General features: G+C 36.5%; 1 protein-coding gene across 2 annotated transcripts in view; it reads right to left on the bottom strand.

Annotated features, from left to right (window-relative positions):
- The window catches only part of add2 (adducin 2 (beta)), a 56,474-nt gene that overhangs the window by 34,702 nt on the left and 1,881 nt on the right, over positions 1-19,891 (bottom strand). For both annotated transcript variants that reach the window (XM_062051583.1, XM_062051582.1), the window contains exons 2-5: positions 11,234-11,426; positions 6,842-6,983; positions 3,362-3,513; positions 3,200-3,280 (exon numbers count right to left, since the gene is read on the bottom strand). In XM_062051583.1, coding sequence (XP_061907567.1) covers positions 3,200-3,280; positions 3,362-3,513; positions 6,842-6,983; positions 11,234-11,380 — 522 coding nt within the window. In that variant the 5' untranslated portion in view covers positions 11,381-11,426. The remainder of the gene's footprint in view (positions 1-3,199; positions 3,281-3,361; positions 3,514-6,841; positions 6,984-11,233; positions 11,427-19,891) is intronic.

Here is a 19,891-nt window from a genome sequence, read left to right on the forward strand (position 1 = left end):
GTCTTTGACAGCGAGCGGCCGGGTGCAAGGGGAAGGAGGAAGTTTGGAGAGAGACTGGAAAGTCTTGGAGAGAACGTATCACTGATGAGTGTGTTGAAAAACATTAAATCTGTGGTACAACTCTGTACGCTTGGCTACTTTGACGTGCCTATTCGTGGAACCGCAAGACAGCGACTTCTACAAATATATTTTCTGTAGGACAACAAACATGACACAAACCTTCCTAATTGTTAGAAATCCCACTGTTTATATTAAACATGCTTCACTGATGAGAGGATTTGGCAAGCACCGTTTTGTCCTACTAATTTCCGCGATCCTTGAACTCATCGTAGTTTGTTTACATGTACAACTTTCTCCGATGCTGCCACAGAAAGACGTGGTTTATGCCACTCCTTCTTTGTCTCATTTTGTCCACCAAACTTTGTATGCCGTGCGTAAATGCACAAAGGTGAGCTCTGTTGATGTTATTGACTTGCGTGGAGTGCTAATCAGGCATAGTTAGTCAATGCATGACAGCAAGCTAATCGATGCTAACATGTTATTTAGGCTAGCTCAGGGGTCGGCAACCCGCGGCTCTAGAGCCGCATGCGGCTCTTTAGCGCCGCCCTAGTGGCTCTCTGAAGCTTTTTCAAAAATGTATGAAAAATGGAAAAAGATGAGGGGGAAAAAAATATATTTTTTGTTTTAATATGGTTTCTGTATGACAAACATGACACAAACCTCCCTAATTGTTATAAATCACACTGTTTATATTAAACATGCTTCACTGATTCGAGTATTTGGCAAGCGCCGTTTTGTCCTACTAATTTTGGCGGTCCTTGAACTCACCTTAGTTTGTTTACATGTATAAGTTTCTCCGACTTTCTAGGACGTGTTTTATGCCACTTCTTTTTCTGTCTCATTTTGTCCACCACACTTTTAACGTTGTGCATGAATGCACAAAGGTGAGTTTTGTTGATGTTATTGACTCGTGTGGAGTGCTAATCAGACATATTTGGTCACTGCATGACTGCAAGCTAATCGATGCTAACATGCTATTTAGGCTAGCTATATGTACATATTGCATCATTATGCCTCATTTGTAGCTATATTTGAGCTCATTTAGTTTCCTTTAAGTCCTCTTAATTCAATTTATATCTCATGACACACTATCTGTATGTAATATGGCTTTTAATTTGTTGCGGCTCCAGACAGATTTGTTTTTGTATTTTTGGTCCAATATGGCTCTTTCAACATTTTGGGTTGCCGACCCCTGGGCTAGCTGTATGTACATATTGCATTATTATGTATTTGTAGCTATATTTGAGCTCAGTTCATTTTCTTTACTTATGTCCTCTGTGTATTTTACGGAGCCCCTAAAGGGACATGGGGGAAATTTATTTTTTTCTAATTTATTTAATGTTTTATTAGACATGTATCTCGTGCGCACGAGAAACTTTCTCGTGCGCACGAGATACATCTCTAAAAAAAAATTATAATGAAAAAATAATATATTTTTTTTTATTATAACTTTTTAAAAAGTTTCTCGTGCGCACGAGATACATGTCTAAAAAAAATAAATAAAATTAATACAAATTTTTATTTTTTTTATTTTTATAACCTTATAAAAAGTTTCTCGTGCGCACGATACATGACTAAAAAAAATAATGTTTTAAAAAAATTTTTTTAATAACTTTATAAAAAGTTTCTCGTGCGCACGAGATACATGACTAAAAAAAAAAATATTTTTTTAAATTTTTTTTTACAACTTTATAAAAACTTTCTTGTGTGCACGAGATACATGTCTAAAAAAAAAGAAGTAATTTTTATATATTTTTTTAGAACTTTATAAAAAGTTTCTCGTGCGCACGAGATACATGACTAAAAAAAAAACCTTTTTTTTTTTTTTATAACTTTATAAAAAGTTTCTCGTGCGCACGAGATACATGACTAAAAGAAATTTTTTTTTAAATTTTTTTTTATAACTTTATAAAAAGTTTCTTGTGCGCACAAGATACATGTCTAAAAAAAAAAAGTAATTTTTATATATTTTTTTATAACTTTATAAAAAGTTTCTCGTGTGCACGAGATAGTTTCTCGTGCGCATGTCTAAAAATAAAAAATAAAAATAAAAAAATAAATTAAAAAAAAATTTCCCCCATGTCCCTTTAGGGGCTCCGTAGTATTTAATTTATATTTGCATTTTTTTTTATGCTCAAGGGAGCCACCAGGGCAGCGCTAAAGAGCCGCATGTGGCTCTAGAGCCGCGGGCTAGCCAGTAGCCACAGCAGCACAGCACTTCCTCATTATGCACCAATGACGGTTACGACAAGCGAGGTTGCATTCACGAACCCCTGGAATTATGAGCATCAAGAGTACAAAAGTCACTTCTGTATTCTGTATTGCTGCAGTAATTATGACTGTAGGAGTTGCCCTCCTGTGGGTTCTCCTGACAGAAAGATTCTTCTTGTGAGCCCGGCAGTCTGAGGTAACAGTCTTTTTATTTTCATGCAGTGATTGCTTTCCAGCAATATATTTTCGTATTTTTCAGTCCAGCGTGTCTCAGTTTGTGTGTCTTTTTCGGGCTCCAACTCCTGCCCCCGTGTCTCGTTCCGGCTGCTGCTAATAAAGGCGACAGGCGATTAGATAACAAGGTCCACCTGGGCCATCTAAATGGTTATACTTATAAATGGTTATACATGTATAGCGCTTTTCTACCTTTTTAAGGAACTCAAAGCGCTTTGACACTATTTCCACTTTCACCGCATCACACACTGATGCGGGAGCTGCCATGCAAGGCGCTAACCAGGACCCATCAGAAGCAAGGGTGAAGCGTCTTGCTCAAGGACACAACGGACATGACTAGGATGGTAGAAGGTGGGGATTGAACCAGGAACCCTCAGACTGCTGGCACGGCCACTCTCCCAACTTCGCCACGCCGTCCCCCACCTATCTACTCACCTGTCGCTGTCTTCGAGGCCGGTCCTTGCAGGCCACGCCCCCCTCCACAATGACAATTTGTTGTGGATTGTAGTACTTATTTTCTAATCTATTAGTTATAATTTCCTTTATATAATTGAAGTAAAAATGTGCATGTTTTCCATTTAAAAAAAACAAACATGTTCTGGCACAGTTCAATTAAGCATTGGCGCCATTATCTTAAGGAGCGAATTGGTTTTAGTGTCAGTGTAAACAATGTTAAAAGTCTTTATATACTAACCAGGCTTGATCCCGATACCTCGCTGTAGGCCAGGCCATCTGGTAGCACCAAGAAATGTTCCAGTTCTTTGCTAACTCGCAGCTGTTTGAAAAAAAACAGACACAAAAATAATAAAATAACCATCACCAATAAGTGAATTTTAACTTAATGGCAAAAACCGACAGTGAGAGAAGTGTGACCGATCTGGGCCCAGCCGTAAAGATCGAACAGACGATGGATGCTGGCGAGTTTGCAGCGCATCAGTCTTTCCCCTTTCACCATGGTGCCGGGATCACAGGCCTGCAGGTCGTTAATGGGCGTCACCATCATCATGTCTGTCGGGTGGACAATACAAGACTTACAAGAAAGTATCGGGACTTTAGGTCAGGGGTGTCAAAACTCATTTTAGATGGGGGGCCACATGGAGGAAAATCTACTCCCGAGTGGTAAAATCACGGCACGATAACTTAGACTTAGACTTACACTGCAAAAACTGAAATCTAAGTAAGATGAAATATCTCAAATAAGGGTGATATTTGCTTATTTTCTGTCTGATAAGATAATTCTTCTCACTAAGCAGATTTTATGTTAAAGTGTTTTACTTGTTTTAAGTGTTTTGGTCCTAAATGATCTCAGTAAGATATTACAGCTTGTTGCTGAGATTTGATGACCTATATTGAGTAAAACATGCTTGAAACTAGAATATCAACTGTTGCAAAGCTGCGTCATCAACACTCACAAGTATAAAACTACTTTTTTAAAGTAATCATTTCTTATTTCAAGCAAGAAAAAAAAATCATGACTTTGACACAATTGTGTCTCATAATTAAAACAGATGACAGCCAAATGGACTTTGCTGTTTTATTTCCAATGGAACAATAGAAAATACGTACTCATATAGTAGTACAGTTGTTATTAGTGAGAATATACTTATTTTAAGGTATTTTTGGGTTCATTGAGGTTAGCTAATTTTACTTGTTTTGGAAAGTCTTGACAAGCCAAATGTTCTTGTTCTATTGGCAGATAATTTTGCTTAATTCAAGTAAAATACCCCTCATTTTTGTATTTTTTTTTCTTGTTTTTGAACACTGACTTTTTGCAGTGTACCTTCCACATTTTCAACAGATTCAAACCGTTCCAACTTCAAACTGTTCAGCCTATTCAGGAATCGCGGGCTTTCCCTTGACAAATTCCAAAAAATCCCAGATTTCCCAGAATTCCAGGTTTTCCGGGACATTTTTCTCATTCTAAATGAATTGGCCATTTTTCAAACTTCCACCATTACCACATTTTTCAACCTATTCAAACCATTACACCTTCAACACATTCCAGCATTCTGGAAATTTAAACTTGCCTTTTTCCAAGTTCCAAAAAATTCCAGGATTTTCCAGAATTCCTCGTTTTCCAAAGCCCTATTTCCACCCTTTTTTCTGGGGACTACTCCTTTCACATTTTTCAACCTATTTCAACCGTTCCACCGTCAAAACATTCTTCTTAATCAGAACAAAAAACAAAGTTGTTTTTTGAACTGAAAAAATTCCCGGTTTAACCAAAATTCCAGGAATTCCGTAATCCCATTACTCAATTCAACATGTTACTACTTTCAACATTTCTCGACCGATTTGAACAATTCCAACACCAACCATTTCAACTCATTCAGACCATTCAAGGTTTTTTTTACCATTTTCAAAAAAATTCCCGCTTTTCCCAAAATTCCCACATTTTTTGGAAATTCCTATTGAATTCAAAGGGACATTCTTCAAAGTTCCACAATTCCCACATTTTTCATCTGATTCAAACCGTTCCAACTTCAAACTGTTCAGCCTATTCAGGAATCACAGGCTTCCCCTTGACAAATTCCAAAAATTCCCAGATTTCCAGGTTTTCCGGGACAATTTTCCCATTCTAAATGAATTGGCCATTTTTCAAACTTCCACCATTTCCACATTTTTCAACCTATTCAAACCATTACACCTTCAACACACTCCACCATTCTGGAAATTTAAACTTCCTTGTTTCCAAGTTCCAAAAAATTCCAGGATTTTCCAGAATTCCTCGTTTTCCAAAGCCCTATTTCCACCCTTTTTTCTGGGGACTACTCCTTTCCCATTATTCAACGTATTTCAACCGTTCCACTGTCAAAACATTCCTCTTAATCAGGACATTTTTGAACTGGAAAAATTCCCGGTTTTTCCGAAAATCCACGAATTCCTTAATACCATTTCTCAATTCAACATGTTACTACTTCAACATTTCTCGACCGATTTGAACAATTCCAACACCAACCATTTCAACTCATTCGGACCATTCAAGTTTTTTTTACCATTTTCAAAAAAATTCCAGATGTTCCCGAAATTCCAACATTTTTTGGAAATTCCTATTGACATCAATGGGACATTCTTCAAAGTTCCACAACTCCCACATTTTTCATTTGATTCAAACTGCTCCAACTTCAAAATATTCAGCCTGTTTTGGAATTGCATGCTCTACTTCAACAATTCTAAAAAAAAAATCCAGGATTTCAGTTCAACTTCAACATTGGAGCATTCACACGCAATTCCTGAAGGAATTGCGTGTGAATAATGTTCATCAGCCCGTATGTGGGCTCTGTACCGAGGATGTCGTTGTGGCTTGTACAGCCCTTTGAGACACTTGTGATTTAGGACTATATAAATAAACATTGATTGATTGATTGATTGATTGATCAGTCAACTCATTGGTAATAATAATAATAATAATAATAATAATATATTTTATTTGTAAAAAGCACTTTCCATTGAGTAAACAACCTCAAAGTTCTACAGTGTATTAAAAAAATAAAAATAAAAAGATAATAAAAATAAAAACTAGAACAGCCTAATAGCTAGAACTAGTATGCATATATCTAAAAAAAAGGCTTTTTTAAAAAGAAGGGTTTTTAAGCCTTTTCTAAAAGCATCCACAGTCTGTGGTCCTCTCAGGTGGTCAGGGAGAGCGTTCCACAGACTGGGAGCGGCGGAGCAGAAAGCCCGGTCTCCCATTTGGTGTTCATTTTCAATCTATCAAGATAAAAAATGGTATCAAATTCAAATAACAGTATGTTATTTATGTAGTTTGATCATTTTCCTCGACTGATGCACTAACATCATGTTGTTTATTTTGTACATATGTAGCATCATCTACAAAGATACAAATAATTGCTATTGCGACATCCAGTGGACACATTTAGAACAGCGGTTTCTTTCATCAAAAAATCTCATGTTAATTTTCATACTTAGCAAACTCATCCCGCGAGATGGAAAAAAACGGGTCGAGGGCCGGATCCAGCCCTCGGGCCGTACGTTTGACACCCCTGCGTTAGGGGGCAGGAAAATATAAGATTTTTCTTCATCCTGCTCCTTCTCAGGCATTGGTGTGTAACGGTGTAACTGAATAATTGTGGTATAATTGTCTATCAAAGATGCACATCAATGAAGGAGATAAATAAAAAAAAAAAAAAAAAAAAAATGAAAAAAAGGTTGTATCTTTTTTTTTCAACGAATTAAATAGCAAAATGTCAAATTATATTCAAGTATAGGCAAACTGGCCTTGTATTACAATTTTGCAGTATTGCCCACACAAATCACATGTTTCAGGACAAACAGGTGTAGTGTTTGCAGTTAATGTGTGTCTAAAGGTACATACTGGATGGGGAGACTGGTAGGGAGGCCGGGGAGCCATGCAGGGCCATGTAGTCCGCCAACTGTCTGAGGGCCCATAGGTTGGAGGAGTTGCCGCCTTTTTTCATCTGCTCCTGAATCAGCACATCCAGCTCTTCCTTGAATGACTGCAAACAAACACAATGTTCATGAAATGCGGTGTTTCGTTTTCATCATTTGTGTCTGCACTCTGAGTATTCATGCCAGAACCATTCGGGTGCCGCGAATGTCAAACAAGTGTTGAAAGTGCACTGCAAAAACTGAAATCTAAGTAAGATTAAATATCTCAAATAGGATAAGATAAGATAATTCTTCTCACTAAGCAGATTTTATGTTAAGAGTATTTTACTTGTTTTAAGTGTTTTGGTCCTAAATGATCTCAGTAAGATATTACAGCTTGTTGCTGAGATTTGATGACCTATATTGAGTAAAACATGCTTGAAACTAGAATATCAACTGTTGCAAAGCTGTGTCATCAACACTCACAAGTATAAAACTGCTTTTTCAAAGTAATAAATTCTTATTTCAAGCATGAAAAAAAAAAAATCATGATTTTGACACAATTGTGTGTCATAATTAAAACAGATGACAGCCAAATGGACTTTGCTGTTTTATTTTCAATGAAACAATAGAACATACGTACTTATATAGTAGTACAGTTGGCACAGTACAGTAAACTGACAGTTAATATTTAAATATTTAAGATGTGAAATTTCAAACAATTTTGAACAGAAATAGTTCATGCACATTCAGATTAATTCTTCAAAATTACAATTAAAAAAAAAATTGGCTGGGGGCCGGGCAGTAAATAAATATATACACTACCGTTCAAAAGTTTGGGGTCACATTGAAATGTCCTTATTTTTGAAGGAAAAGCACTGTACTTTTCAATGAAGATAACTTTAAACTAGTCTTAACTTTAAAGAAATACACTCTATACCAGGGGTCACCAACGCGGTGCCCGCGGGCACCTGGTAGCCCGTAAGGACCAGGGGCCGTACTTATCAAGCTTCTTAGAATTACTCCTAAGAAGTCTGCTAAGAGTTGACTTAAGAGTAAATAAATTCTCCGCTGAAAGCTGCACTTAAAAGTTAGTTATCAAGCGTCTTACTCACACTTTCAGCGAAGTGTAGGACTGAATCTTAAGTGTCACACTCAGAGCTGAATTACGACATTACTATGTGCCGTAAACGCAATTTTAGGTGACGTCATTTCTGTGTCCATAGAAATGACCAATCACGGAAGGGAATCCGTTGTCTAAGAATAAAGAAATATCTTGGAAATATTTAAGTGGACAATGGGAGTGTATATTTTGACAATAAACTACAAAATAATACAAAACAAACTAGTCCCCGCCGGCACTCACGCTACCGCTCCCTCTCTTCTCTCGCCCACACACTCACTGACGTCACTCACCTCACGGCCACACACATACGCTACTGTCATAACATTTTCTTTCCAATTCATTAATTAGGCAACTCATTTGAAACTGGTGTGGGTGGCTCTATATATACTAGCCCACTGCAGACACATGCAGAAATCAACAAGGACGAAAAGTATTAAATCTGTGACAAAAATAATATCCGCTCTGTCTAAACGATACCGTTTGATCAGCTGCTCGTCATCAAAAAAAAAAAAAACCTTGTTCCGTTCCCTGAACGTTCGCGCACGTCTCTCTCGCCTCAGTGCCATCCCCTGCTGGCAACTCCTAACCACTTAAGACACCTCTGAAGGTCTCTTAAATATCGTGGAGAGTAGGAGTGATTCTTAGACTTAAGAACGTTGATAAAAAGCTTTTATTCTTAAGTTTGAGAGTAGGACTAAATTTCGCAAATTCTCAGGACTTAAGTGTAAAATGGCACTCTAAGAAGCTTGATAAGTACGGCCCCAGATGAGTAGCCCGCCGGCCTGTTCTAAAAATAGCTCAAATAGTAGTACTTACCAGTGAGCTGCCTCTATTTTTTAAATTGTATTTATTTACTAGCAAGCTGGTCTCGTTTTGCCCGACATTTTTAATTCTAAGAGAGACAAAACTCAAATAGAATTTGAAAATCCAAGAAAATATTTTAAAGACTTGGTCTTCACTTGTTTAAATAAATTCATTATTTTTTTTACTTTGCTTCTTATAACTTTCTGAAAGACAATTTTAGAGAAAAAATACAACCTTAAAAATTATTTTAGGATTTTTAAACACATATACCTTTTTACCTTTTAAATTCCTTCCTCTTCTTTCCTGACAATTTAAATCAATGTTCAAGTAAATTAATTTTTTTTATTGTAAAGAATAATAAATACATTTTAATTTAATTCTTCATTTTAGCTTCTGTTTTTTCAACGAAGAATATTTGTGAAATATTTCTTCAAACTTATTATGATTAAAATTCAAAAAAATTATTCTGGCAAATCTAGAAAATCTGTAGAATCAAATTTAAATCTTATTTCAAAGTCTTTGGATTTTCTTTTCAAATTTTTGTTCTGGAAAATCTAGAAGAAATAATGATTTGTCTTTGTTAGAAATATAGCTTTGTTTGTTATATATTCTAACAAAGTGTAGATTGGATTTTAACCTATTTAAAACATTTAATCAAAATTCTAAAATTAATCTTAATCAGGAAAAATTACTAATGATGTTCCATAAATTCTTTTTTTAAGTTTTTCTCTTCTTTTTTTCGGTTGAATTTTGAATTTTAAAGAGTCGAAATTGAAGATAGACTATGTTTCAAAATGTAATTGTTATTTTTTTGTGTTTTCTCCTCTTTTAAACCATTCAATTAAGTGTAAATATCATTAATTATTAATAATAACATAGAGTTAAAGGTAAATTGAGCAAATTGGGTATTTCTGGCAATTTATTTAAGTGTGTATCAAACTGGTAGCCCTTCGCATTAATCAGTACCCAAGAAGTAGCTCTAGGTTTCAAAAAGGTTGGTGACCCCTGCTCTATACATTGCTAATGTGGTAAATGACTATTCTAGCTGCAAATGTCTGGTTTTTGGTGCAATATCTACATAGGTGTATAGAGGCCCATTTCCAGCAACTATCACTCCAGTGTTCTAATGGTACAATGTGTTTGCTCATTGGCTCAGAAGGCTAATTGATGATTAGAAAACCCTTGTGCAATCATGTTCACACATCTGAAAACAGTTTAGCTCGTTACAGAAGCTACAAAACTGACCTTCCTTTGAGCAGATTGAGTTTCTGGAGCATCACATTTGTGGGGTCAATTAAACGCTCAAAATGGCCAGAAAAAGAGAACTTTCATCTGAAACTCGACAGTCTATTCTTGTTCTTAGAAATGAAGGCTATTCCACAAAATTGCTTGGGTGACCCCAAACTTTTGAACGGTAGTGTATATATATATATTTCTTGCGCACTAATTGACCGAAAGAGCCCACACTTGGTGCGATGATGTCATGTTATCGATGGAAAAATGCATTTTTAGACAATATGATTTGCCTGAGCGGCTAGGAGACCCCGAGAGTAACAAGCGCTTGCCTTGTTGCCTTTCCATTAAGAACAATAAACTAGTTTTTAGTATAAGTTTGCTGGTTTCGAGAAATGTAATGCCGAGCGCATATCATTATGTCAAGATAATGGCACTAGCATTTAAGAATATTTTTCAACATATTGAGAAAAAAAGGGCTCATATTAGTTTTTTCTACCAAGAAAAGTGCACTTGTTATTAGTGAGAATATACTTATTTTCAGGTATTTTGGGGTTAATTGAGGTTAGCTAATTTTACTTGTTTTAGAAAGTCTTGACAAGCCCAATTTTCTTGTTCTATTGGCAGATAATTTAGCTTAGTTCAAATAAAATACCCCTCATTTTTGTATTTTTTTTCCTTGTTTTTGAACACTGACTTTTTGCAGTGTGACATCTTGGTGAAGATTGATGATCGCTCATTTTTAGGTCTGTTTTTTTAATGCCCGGCTGGGATCGACTGACATCCCTCCCCCCCTCGCCGCCAGTATTGATATTATTTACTTCATTTAGCCATTTCTAAGCTTGAACATGCTTAATTTAGGCTTTACATGTTGTAGAATATCCTTAGCAATTTATTTGAAGCGCAATGTGTTTAACATTTACACTGACAGTGTAGTTGCCTACATGTGCCCTATGGTTGACTAACAACCAGTTGGTAGAAAACGGAGGGATTGATTGCATTACAACAATAAAATAAAACATGATATATTATTCATACCTGCTTGAGCTGCACTTTTACTCTTTGACAAATTATTTGACAGTTTCACCATCGTCATTTAATATACAGGATGGAGTGCAGCGTCAGCGTAAAATTGACATTTGAGAGCAGATTGATTTTCTGCTCGCGTCTATGACGAGACTGTATTTGTTCAAAGTTGATTACGCCGCATCTTACCGGACTCTGAAGGAGGCTGGAGATGCGTTTCTTAAGTGCCAGTCCAGAGCTCGGTGTTGACTGCAGAGGAGACTGGAGGCCCTCCGGGACCCCATCACTGGGGCTGCGCTGCACTGGGGTGCCCTGGGGGGTTGGGGACTTGCTCATCTTCCACAGTTGATGTGTTCCAACCAGGTCTGGGTCGAGGAGAACACTGCAGAACATATTGACACAAGGAATACAACAGCTAAAATTAGAATAGGGGACATACTGTAACAGAGAGGTGTCAAACTGGTTTTCGTTGAGGGCCACATCGCAGTTATAGCAGACAGATGAAATGATAGAGTGGGCCACATAATTGTAGGGTCAGAAAATATTAAAGTTTAGAAGCTATGCTTGCATACAGTACATGTATTATTAATATTCAGTTTATATGGAAAAAAAGCATGTTAAAAAAAACTTAACCCAACAAAGAACATTTTTCAGGTACAGTACATACAGTACATAGTAGATAGTACCGGCTCACATGCAGATGAATGCAAACACTAACAGGAAGCAGATAAGCCACACAGCTTGGTAAGTCGAAAAAGAAGGAGATACCTTAACAATCTTTGGAAAGAAGCAGGCCTAACCCAACATATGTGTTATAAGTGCATTCTTGTATTTGTACCTTCTAGAGACCTCCGAAAAATGCCTTCCTCTTTAGGACCACCCTTTCTACATATATAAAGAATTGTATATACAACATTAAAGGCCTACTGGAATGAATTTTTTTTATTTAAACGGGAATAGCAGATCCATTCTATGTGTCATACTTGATCATTTCGCGATATTGCCATATTTTTGCTGAAAGGATTTAGTAGAGAACATCGACGATAAAGTTCGCAACTTTTGCTCGCTGATAAAAAAAGCCTTGCCTGTACCGGAAGTAGCGTGACGTCACAGGAGCTAGTATTCCTCACAATTCCCCATTGTTTACAATGGAGCGAGAGATTTGGAGCGACAAAGCGACGATTACCCCATTAATTTGAGCGAGGATGAAAGATTCGTAGATGAGGAACGTTACAGTGAAGGACTAGAGAGGCAGTGATGGACGTATCTTTTTTCGCTCTGACCGTAACTTAGGTACAAGCTGGCTCATTGGATTCCACACTCTCTCCTTTTTCTATTGTGGATCACGGATTTGTATTTTAAACCACCTCGGATACTATATCCTCTTGAAAATGAGAGTCGAGCACGCGAAATGGACATTCACAGTGACTTTTATCTCCACGACAATACATCGGTGACACACTTAGCTACTGAGCTAACGTGATAGCATCGTTCTCAAAAGAAGATAGAAACAAAATAAATAAACCCCTGACTGGAAGGATAGACAGAAGATCAACAATACTATTAAACCATGTACATTAACTACACGGTTAAAAATTCTCAGCCTGGTAAGGCTTAACAATGCTGTTGCTAACGACGCTAAGGCTAATTTAGCAACTTAGCAACCGGACCTCACAGAACTATGATAAAACATTAGCGCTCCACCTACGCCAGCCAGCCCTCATCTTCCCATCAACAGCCGTGCTCACCTGCGTTCCAGCGATCGACGGCGCGACGAAGGACTTCATCCGTAGGTTTGGCGGCAAGCATCGGCTAGGCGTAGTAAGTAGTCCTTGTTGTGTTGCTGTAAGTATTGTACTTAGCCGCTAATACACCGATCGATCCCACCTACAACGTTCTTCTTTGCAGCCTCCATTGTTCATTAAACAAATTGCAAAAGATTCACCAACACAGATGTCCAGAATACTGTGGAATTTTGTCGAAGAAAACAAGAGGTTTTTGTATCGGGTCGATGGGGTCCAACCACTTCCGTGGATTTTGTGACGTCACGCGCATAAATCATATCCAAAGGAGTTTTTCAACCGGAAGTGTGGCGGGAATTTTAAAATGGCACTTTATAAGTTAACCCGGCCGTATTGGCATGTGTTGCAATGTTAAGATTTCATCATTGATATATAAACTATCAGACTGCGTGGTCGGTAGTAGTGGCTTTCAGTAGGCCTTTAATAATGTATACATACTATGCAAATATAAAAACGCTTGTTGTGAAAAATGAGTTGGAATTTCACAAGAAAAAGGTCACAATTTCACGAGAAAAACTTAGAATTTTGGCGGTGTTATAATAAAAGTCGTCATTTTACTCAACGCAAGTCAATTTGTGCAATATTATGATAAAAGTTGGAATTTTACTCAATAACAGTCGCAATTTTACAAGAAAAGCTTAAACTTTTGGCAATTTTATGCAAAGAGTCGTAATTTTACTCGACAAAAGTCACAATTTTGCAATAATACGTCCGACACTGATTGTCATTACTTTATTACTCCAGTACTCTTGTTTTGTTTTGTATATTGTACAGTTTGTTGGATATTGTTTTGTATATTGTACAGGATTGCTTATTGTTTTTATTTGATAGTAGTCTGTTTATTTCAATTCTTATTTTTTACCTTTATTACTTATGTGATTTATTTTTATTCCATATCTGTTTCCACTACCGCACCTTAAGTTGGAGTCCTTAATCTCGTTATATGCGAATATAATGACAATAAAGTCCATTCTATTCTGTTCTATTCTAATTTTATTTTTTTCAAAAACAAAACTTTAAATTTTGGCAATATTACAATATTAATCGGAATTTTACTCAAAAAATGTCACTATTTTACAAGAACAACAAAAAATTGTGAATATTGTGATAAAAGTCAGAATGTTATATGACAAATGTCACCATTTTGCATCAAAAAGTAATAATTTTACATAAAAAAGGCATAATTTTACGAGAAAATATTGCAATATTACAGAAAACAGAAAGAATATGAGAAATTGTTCCCAATTTTATAAGAAAAAAGTCGACACATGGTGAGAAAAAGATTGCTTTTAGTTCATTTTTATTTTTTTAAATTTGTTGTTTGTATTTGGTTTTTAATCTTCATTATTTGCTTCAAGTTATTACAGTATGTCTCTATAAACATATTAATTTTTTTTTTTTTAATTAATGTCAATTTCTTACACACACATTTTATTACACATGTTGGCCAGAGAGGGAGCACTTCAAATCTTTACACACACTTGTTATTTCATATGTTGACCAGAGGAGTCAATTTGAAAAATCCCTCCTTTTTGGGACCGCCCTCATTTTGATAGATTTCACCACCAGGGGGTGCAAATGAAACATTCTCTATTAGATGCAATGTTATTGGGACCATGATTTATGTCCTCACTTGTTCACACCTCCTCATATGGAAGCTACTTTTCCTTATTGGTGTCTCAAGAAGAGTAGAAATACAAGCACACACACACACACACACACACACACACACACACACACACACACACACACACACACACACACACACACACACACACACACACACACACACACACACACACACACACACACACACACACACACACACACACACACACACACACACACACACACACACTTAGTGCTGCAGGGAGCAGATAAGGTCCCAAACCACACCACACCACACCCTCCCTTCTTGTGTGACTAACTCAACTTCTTGCGTATATAAATATTGCAGACAAAAAAAATGCACAATTGGTTTGAAGTGTACCGTATATTTTATACAGCTTTGCAATTCTCACTCCATCCAGTTGACCTTAGTGACTCTGGGATGGAAGCATGCTGCTTTTGCTCGTTAAACCAAATTTCCCAGAAATCCATTACCAGTGCATTAACGTCTCTTAAACATGCGTGAATGCATCGATATACTTACTGTGGTTTTGGGAGCACAGACATCCATTGGAACAATAATTACCCACGCCAGTCTGGATTGATTTCCTGTGTCTCCACTTTCACTTTGCTAAAACCAGAATGGATCCTTCCCCTTAGTTGGATATTGTTCATATATTGTCATACTGTAAGTGAGTCATTCCACCTCATTTGCTTGTTGTAACTCTCTGAAACTCGGGTTTTTTTCACCTCTAAATCTGATAACACATATATGAAAGACTTTCAAATGTGTATTAGCCTGTCTTTTGACAAGATTTATCATTTGAGTAACGGGACGGAACGTAAAATCAGTTTTAACATAGACTTGGCAAATACATGACATTCAGCCACATGGAATTTGTGCTAATAGCATGTTGACACCAAGTACAATATCATTAGACAAAAACTTTTATTTTGAAAATATACATTTAAATCAGGAGTGTCGAACTTGTTTTCATTGAGGGCCACACCTAACCCTAACCCTAACCCCTAACCCTAACTCCAACCCTAACCCTAACCCAGTCACGGCTGCAATTAGAAGGCCGCTTGTAACAGTAAATATTTCATGAATTTGCCTATGAATTTAAATATTTTCCTTTTTTTTTACATAAAGAGTAAAAAAAATCTGTGGATTTTACCATTGTTTTTTACAGAAAAAAACGGGCATCTTTGTTGCCAGACTTTTACTGTAAAATATAAGGTGTTTTTTTATTATTATTATTACAACATATTACTGTAAATAGAAATACAGTACCTTTATTTTGGCAACTCAGTTGCCAGTTTTTTACCACGTTAAAGGGCCACTTGTAACAGTAAATATTTCATGAATTTGCCTATGAATTTAAATATTTTCCTTTTTTTTAACGTAAAGAGAAAAAAAATCTGTGGATTTTAGCATTGTTTTTTACAGAAAAAAACTGGCATCTTAGTTGCCAGACTTTTACTGTAAATGATAAGGTGTTTTTTAAATTATTATTATTATTACAACATATTAATGTAAATAGAAATACAGTACTTTTATTTTGGCAACTCAGTTGCCAGTTTTTTACCACGTTAAAGGGCCGCTTGTAACAGTAAATATTTCATGAATTTGCCTATGAATTTAAATATTTTCCTTTTTTTTAACGTAAAGAGTAAACAAAAATATGTGGATTTTATCACTGTTTTTCACAGAAAAAAAACTGGCATCTTAGTTGCCAGACTTTTACTGTAAAATATAAGGTATTTTTTAATTTTTTATTATTATTATTATTATTATTACAACATATTACTGTAAATAGAAATACAGTACCTTTATTTTGGCAACTCAGCTGCTAGTTTTTTACCGTAATAAATTGTGGTACCATAAAATCATTGTGGAAGACTTGCTCTTCCGGGTTCTTCAGACCACCAATTACGGACATGACAGCTTTGTTCATGGTTTTGAACAAGGATTTATTTTTCATTAAATGTCTGTTGTTATGCTTTTCAGTCATAGTTCTTGCCAGTTGTCGCTCTCGCTTCCGCTCGTGCTCCAACCCAACCAACGCCTCTCCTTCCCGGCTGCTGCTCTTTAACAGAGCGACAGGTGATTAGATAAGCCGGCCCAGGTGTGCCATCTACGCACCTGTCGCTAATCTCGAAGCCGGCCCTGGCACACCCCGCTTCGCTGCAGGTCCGCAGGCCACGCCCCCCCACAATCATCAACCGTGTATTTTACAGAAAAAAAACTGACAGCTCAGTCGACAGAATTTTACTTTTTCAACTTACAGTAATATGCTGTAAAAAAAAAAAGTCCCTAAATTTTACAGTAAAATCTATTGGTCATTTTCATAGTGTACAATTTGATGGATAACTTGCTTCGAAATCACAAGTTAAGCAGATATTTAAGTATTTATTTGGATTTTGACCAAAAAAGTTAGATAATATAATATTTGTTGCAATATTGGACACTATTTTTTTCCCTGTCAAACTAGAAGAAAAAAAAATTAAAACCACTAAGGAAAGAAAATATAAGGTATTTTATTGACACATATTAATTCCAGGCTTCTGTGGGCCATATAAAATGACTTGGAGGACCAGATCTGGCCCGCGGGCCTTGAGTTTGACACCTGTGATTTAAATAATACTTTAGGCAACATGACTATGTTCTGTTAAGGTAACATGACTTAAGTGTGAATTTTAAATTATTTCGTTTTGAAATAATAACAACTCTGTAGAAAAAAAAAAAGTCAGATTAAAATTATATTTCATTACAAAATCTAATGCTATTTTCCACTGTTCAAAGTAGGGCTGCAACTAACAACTAATTTGATAGTCGAGTAATCTGTCGATTATTACTTCGATTAATCGATTAATAATCAGATAAAAGGGACAAACTACGTTTCTATCCTTTCCAGTATTTTATTGGGGAAAAAACAGCATACTGGCACCATACTTATTTTGATTATTGTTTCTCAGCTGTTTGTAAATGTTGCAGTTTAAAAAATAAAGGTTAACATATAAAAAAAAAATTAAAAAATAAAAAATAAAACATTTTAAAAAATAAAGTAGCCTCTGCGCATGCGCATAGCATAGATCCAACGAATCGATGACTAAATTAATTGCCAACTATTTTTATAATCGATTAGTTGTTGCAGCCCTAGTTCAAAGTATAGTTTACATTACTTTGTATCATTTAATAGTGCAATCAGTTCAACATGCTTATTTAGTTTTACATTTTACACTTATAGCTGTATAGTCACTGCCGTTGTGTCCTTGGGCAAGACACTTTACCCACCTGCTCCCACACTGGTTTAAATGTAACTTAGATATTGGGTTTCACTATGTAAAAGCGCTATATAAATATAATTCACTTCACTTATGGGCAGCACAGGGATTCGGTGACCACAGATGAGGGGCTAGCTGTCCGAAGTCGGGACCCAGGGTGGACTACTCATCTGTGCATCAGTTGGGGACAGATGATCTCCTGCTGGCCCCACTATGGACTGGACTCTCACTATTATCTTAGATCCACTATGGACTGGACTCTCACTATTATCTTAGATCCACTATGGACTGGACTCTCACAATATTATGCTAGATCCACTATGGACTGGACTCTCACAATATTATGCTAGATCCACGATGGACTGGACTCTCACTCTTATGTTAGATCCACTATGGACTGGACTCTCACTATTATGTTGGATCCACTATGGACTGGTCTCTCACTATTATGTTAAATCCACTATGGACTGGTCTCTCACTATTATGTTAGATCCACTATGGACTGGACTCTCACACTATTATGTTAGATCCACTATGGACTGGACTCTCACAATATTATGCTAGATCCACTATGGACTGGACTCTCACAATATTATGTTAGATCCACTATGGACTGGACTCTCACACTATTATGTTAGATCCACTATGGACTGGACACTCACAATACCATGTTAGATCCATTATGGACTGGACACTCACAATTATATGTTAGATCCACTATGGACTGGACTTTCACACTATTATGATAAATCCACTATGGACTGGACTCTCACTATTATATATTAGAGCCACTATGGACTGGACTTTCACTATTATGTTAGATCCACTATGGACTGGACTCTCACTATTATATGTTAGATCCACTATGGACTGGACTCTCACAATTATATGTTAGATCCACTATGGACTTATGTTAGATCCACTATGGACTGGACTCTCACTATTATATGTTAGAGCCACTATGGACTGGACTCTCACTATTATGCTAGATCCACTATGGACTGGACTCTCACAATTATATGTTAGATCCACTATGGACTTATGTTAGATCCACTATGGACTGGACTCTCACTATTATATGTTAGATCCACTATGGACTGGACTCTCGCAATTATATGTTAGATCCACTATGGACTTATGTTAGATCCACTATGGACTGGACTCTCACTATTATATGTTAGAGCCACTATGGACTGGACTCTCACTATTATGTTAGATCCACTATGGACTGGACTCTCACAATTATATGTTAGATCCACTATGGACTGGACTCTCACAATTATATGTTAGATCCACTATGGACTTATGTTAGATCCACTATGGACTGGACTCTGACTATTATATGTTAGAGCCACTATGGACTGGACTCTCACAATTATATGTTAGATCCACTATGGACTTATGTTAGATCCACTAAGGACTGGACTCTCACAATTATATGTTAGATCCAATATGGACTTATGTTAGATCCACTATGGACTGGACTCTCACTATTATATGTTAGAGCCACTATGGACTGGACTCTCACTATTATGTTAGATCCACTATGGACTGGACTCTCACAATTATATGTTAGATCCACTATGGACTTATGTTAGATCCACTATGGACTGGACTCTCACTATTATATGTTAGATCCACTATGGACTGGACTCTCGCAATTATATGTTAGATCCACTATGGACTTATGTTAGATCCACTATGGACATGACTCTCACTATTATATGTTAGAGCCACTATGGACTGGACTCTCACTATTATGTTAGATCCACTATGGACTGGACTCTCACAATTATATGTTAGATCCACTATGGACTGGACTCTCACAATTACATGTTAGATCCACTATGGACTTATGTTAGATCCACTATGGACTGGACTCTGACTATTATATGTTAGAGCCACTATGGACTTATGTTAGATCCACTATGGACTGGACTCTCACTATTATATGTTAGATCCACTATGGACTGGACTCTCACAATTATATGTTAGATCACTATGGACTTATGTTAGATCCACTATGGACTGGACTCTCACTATTATATGTTAGATCCACTATGGACTGGACTCTCACTATTATGTTAGATCCACTATGGACTGGACTCTCACTATTATATGCTAGATCCACTATGGACTGGACTCTCAC

The sequence above is a fragment of the Entelurus aequoreus genome, linkage group LG06 (assembly GCF_033978785.1).
Source record: "Entelurus aequoreus isolate RoL-2023_Sb linkage group LG06, RoL_Eaeq_v1.1, whole genome shotgun sequence".
In the NCBI taxonomy this organism is placed as follows: Eukaryota; Metazoa; Chordata; class Actinopteri; order Syngnathiformes; family Syngnathidae; genus Entelurus; species Entelurus aequoreus.